This window comes from Mobula birostris, chromosome 3 (assembly GCF_030028105.1).
Source record: "Mobula birostris isolate sMobBir1 chromosome 3, sMobBir1.hap1, whole genome shotgun sequence".
In the NCBI taxonomy this organism is placed as follows: Eukaryota; Metazoa; Chordata; class Chondrichthyes; order Myliobatiformes; family Myliobatidae; genus Mobula; species Mobula birostris.
This window is the reverse complement of record NC_092372.1, coordinates 103073882-103077828: the sequence shown is the minus strand read 5'-3', so window position 1 is coordinate 103077828 and position 3947 is coordinate 103073882. Positions and strand designations below refer to the sequence as shown.

General features: G+C 38.6%; 1 protein-coding gene across 1 annotated transcript; it reads right to left on the bottom strand.

Annotated features, from left to right (window-relative positions):
* Window positions 1–922: 922 nt before the first annotated feature.
* Window positions 923–3633, bottom strand: LOC140194660 (interleukin-8-like). Its single transcript, XM_072251915.1, has 4 exons — window positions 3526–3633; window positions 3083–3212; window positions 2873–2952; window positions 923–1902 (listed from the first exon to the last, which is right to left on the bottom strand). Exons 1-4 carry the CDS (start codon window positions 3584–3586, stop codon window positions 1886–1888), a joined length of 288 nt encoding a protein of 95 aa, XP_072108016.1. The 5' UTR covers window positions 3587–3633; the 3' UTR covers window positions 923–1885.
* Between the last annotated feature and the right edge of the window lie 314 nt (window positions 3634–3947).

The window sequence follows — 3947 nt, the reverse complement described above, 5'->3', positions numbered from 1 at the left end:
GATCACTGTGAAACACCTCTGGATACCAACCTGCAGGCAGAATATGCTCCATCTGCTCCCGCTGGTGAATGGTGAAACAAAGCATTCATTGAGGACCTACCCTAATCCTTCCAATAAAAGAATGTTTCCATTTTTATCCCTGATGGTCCTAACTCAAGCTAATCATCCTCTGGTTCTTCACATAAAGTACATGAAGAATGAGCTGATGTTTTCCTTAATCTTACTCACCAAGGCCTTCTCATGTCCTTTTCTAGCTCTCCAAAATCCAGTCTTAATCTCCTCCTGGCTACCTTATAATTATTAAAGCCCAAAATTTCAGAGTCTGGTCTGATGTTAATTGCACTGCAGATCCAGCTCGTCTGTGTTAAGTTACAATGACAGGTATGTCAATTGCCCTGACAAAGAATCTTCTGGCTTTCTCAACGATTCACCAATTCAGTAACATTGTACTAATCTGTGCCCTTCATCTGTGCAGTTAACTAAATGTCACAACTATCTCAGCGTGTTTTAACCAAGGATGGGTTCAGCGATTTCAACTTACCGGCATTTCAGGCATTGCATGCAAATATTGAAAGTGTCATGAGGCAAACTTAACCTCAACTATATAGAACTATATACATTGTACATTGTGCTTATGTTAATTATCCCTTGAAAATATCACCCATTATCTTAATTCTCCAAATACAAAACATTAAATTTAAGCTGAAAGTTTTGAAACCCGCTAAAATTCCCCACAGCCATTGTACAGATTTGGCCGAGGACCCATTGCTCTTCATTCGTTAAATAGTTCATTTATTAAATGAACGAACACAGGACCATCTACTGACAACAAATTTTTTTTTAGAAATACAATTTATTTTAATTTCTTAGATACATTTGAGGAATGTTCAACAAATTCATTCACATATAACAAAAGTCCAGCTTTGATGGATAATAAACTGAATCCAGTCAGTAAAAGTTCCCTCAAGACAAAATATTTCCATCCACATATAAAGTTTATTCTTACTTAAAACTTTTATTTCATCCAGTGATTATCAGACTATTAACAGCACTATCTTCTAAAATGTAGATATTTTACATAAAAATTACATCAGTGGAGAATTTACTTCAACAGATTTTAGATAGATTCTAAAATCTGACACTTTACAAAGAAAACACCATATTTTCATGAAAATATCAACTGTCAAAAACATTGCAGTAAAAAGGCACAAGGTGATTTCAGACATTTTTATTGTTATTTCTATAGAAGAATGTTTCATTCAAATTAGAACACATTTGGTCCAATGTACTTCCATCAGTATATCACCATTTCCGAACAGAATTTAAGCAGGAAAGGGGAAGGTAGGAGTGGGAATTGCTGTACACAATCCCATGGGTCCTCCTGCTTTAATTTCAGGGATGGCAGAGAGCACAGTCCACCACCCATCACTGGCTTCCCTTGCGGACTGAGATCATTTTAACTCTGTAGTCATGGAGATTCATCCACCATCCTAGTTTAATACCACCATTATCTCCCAACCCGATAGCTAATATTAAGTTTTAGCAAATGACTCCAGACTCATTTACACTTTTCCACAAGGTCACAGGTTCAGAATCTACTTTAATTATCATAAATTGCACAAGAACCCTATGATTTGCACAAAATGTAACACAAACATCAGATGGTGTCCTCAAATGCAAACAGGTCATGTGTCCAGGTAAAAAAATGTCCTGTGACAGGGAGGAACTCCAAGCTCACTCTCAGAAGACAATGAAGAGGACACTGGAATGAACCACTGGATGGTGATATCACAGAGTCAATACCCAGGGCTGAGCTTCCATCATTCCCCATCGGATGATCCAGAGATGGAATTGATTCCTTCATTTTGCAGTTTCAGTTTTTTGATTAGTGTTGTTTCCCACCTGTAAAATAATTGAATAATTTGTATCATTACCCACAGATTTTCAGCATATTGTATCTCAAGCAACAGAATTAAAAGGGTTTTCAAACTGACTTTCCACAAAAAGATGCCTTGGAAACTTGCTCATACCTCATTGATATTGTAAAAGGTATAAACCAAAATGCATTGTACTGTGTTCAAGTTCATTTCTACCTTCTCACAAAGTTACACCATGCAGGCATATAATGTATCATTGCTAACTTCCCTGGCAACAACAGTTCATCGGTGTTGATCTGAGTTGGATCACTTTCTGGCACCCATTTACCATCTTATCATCTCTTTACAAGGAAAAATTCTAGAGCAGGCCTTCCCACCTTTTTTATACTGTGGACACTGTGTTGTGAACTCCTATTCTAGAGAGTGAACACCATAATTAATCAAGGGATCCAAGGACCCCATGTTGGGAACCCCTGTTCTAGAGAGTAAACACTGTCTGTAGCTCCAACACCAAGATGCTGGAGACCATCCAGGACAAAGCATTCTGTGCAACTGCCACCCCAATAATTTATTCACCCAACTGCCCCTATTCTATGGCTGCAAACAATGGTGAAAATCATTATTTAATATTTTATTCTAAACATCACTGGTTAGACGATAAATCATTCTTCATTCATTAATCTCAGCTGGAATTAAAAGGTGTGATAAACAGTATCAGACATCAGTTCTGCAATTAATAGCTTCATGGTGACCCAATCTCTACTTCCTGGTCCCTACCACAGTTCCAAGGAACATTAATAATGTGAGAGGCTCAGCTCTGACAGCAAACATGGCGAATGAGTTTGCTGTCATTCCAGGTTACGGCTGGAATGACAGTGAGGAGCAGACAGCTCCCTCCACTATGAAGGGCCAGAGTCACACAGCAAAAACAATTCTTTACATCTACGTTACTTAGCAGCTTAAGAGTAAAATTTTGACAAGCACCAAACACTGACCTTTCATGGCTGTTATGAGAGCCTGCAACCACCTGGCATCAGGATCCACACACACTTTTGTCTCATTTTTCAGGGTGACACTGCGAAAAGACAGTATCATTCAAAATTTAATTCACAGAACAGTTTGTCTTCTCTTGAAGTGCACAGTTTATGAAATAAACATCAGAAAAGGAATGAAGTTAAAGTTGATAATCTGGCTGCTTTACTCACATTATCTCTGCTCTCTCACAGTGGGATCCTTTGGGAATGTATTTCAAGCTCCTGATGGACCTCGGATGAATAACATCAAAGCTGGTCTGAATGCAGTGGCACCGTCCTTGTGCTCCTGGGATCGGAACACCTGAGGAAAGATTATATTCACTCAGATTTCATTGTTGCTTCAAGGAGAACAAAGCCTGTAAAACTTGCTGATACTCCCTCAGTGTTTTTGCTTCATCAAAGCATCACCAGACAGGAGCTTGCACATCTCACTCTCAAATGTTGCAGGAAAGCTGCATGAATTAATCTTATATAAATCTGATGCTGATGCAATTTACAGTTACAGAGATTTAAATATTCACCACTTTAATTGCTTTCTACATTGTAAACAATGCAAGAACCACAAAATAGGTACATCACTTGAATAAAACTCCAGTTCAGATATCTCAACGTACCCTGTGCAGCAATGGCACACAGAAGGAGGATGAGGATGGTTACAGTGGCTGTTCTGTCCATCTTCCACTTTGTACTGCAGACGGATCTTCTGTTCAATGCAGCTGTTCTCTGCTGAATCGAGACATGCTGAAACCATTCAGTGAGCTTCTATTTATTGGGGCACTCTTCTCCAATTTGCATAATCTCATGCAGGGAACTCTGCCAAACACTGACGTCCTGAAGCAGGGGATTTCCTGCTCCCAGCTCAGATCTACTTTCACTTCTGTAGCTTTACATTTCAGCATGTGTGTGCTTCAGAGCTGTAATAGGATTATCTATCAATATAACTTGATTCTGTTGGACTAATTTGAAGATTGATTTGTTTATTTTCAGGAAGAAATGAATAATTCACTTCTAGCAAAGTTAATGGTGCAAAATGAAC

What these genes read in the sequence shown, in the direction of transcription:
- LOC140194660 (XM_072251915.1), bottom strand. Translation starts at nt 3,586, where the DNA reads ATGGACAGAACAGCCACTGTAACCATCCTCATCCTCCTTCTGTGTGCC. An exon ending in GTGTGCCATTGCTGCACAGG is followed by an intron (nt 3,213 to 3,525) that starts GTACGTTGAGAT and finishes ATCTTTCCTCAG; the next exon opens with GTGTTCCGATCCCAGGAGCA. An exon ending in TGTGAGAGAGCAGAGATAAT is followed by an intron (nt 2,953 to 3,082) that starts GTGAGTAAAGCA and finishes GTCTTTTCGCAG; the next exon opens with TGTCACCCTGAAAAATGAGA.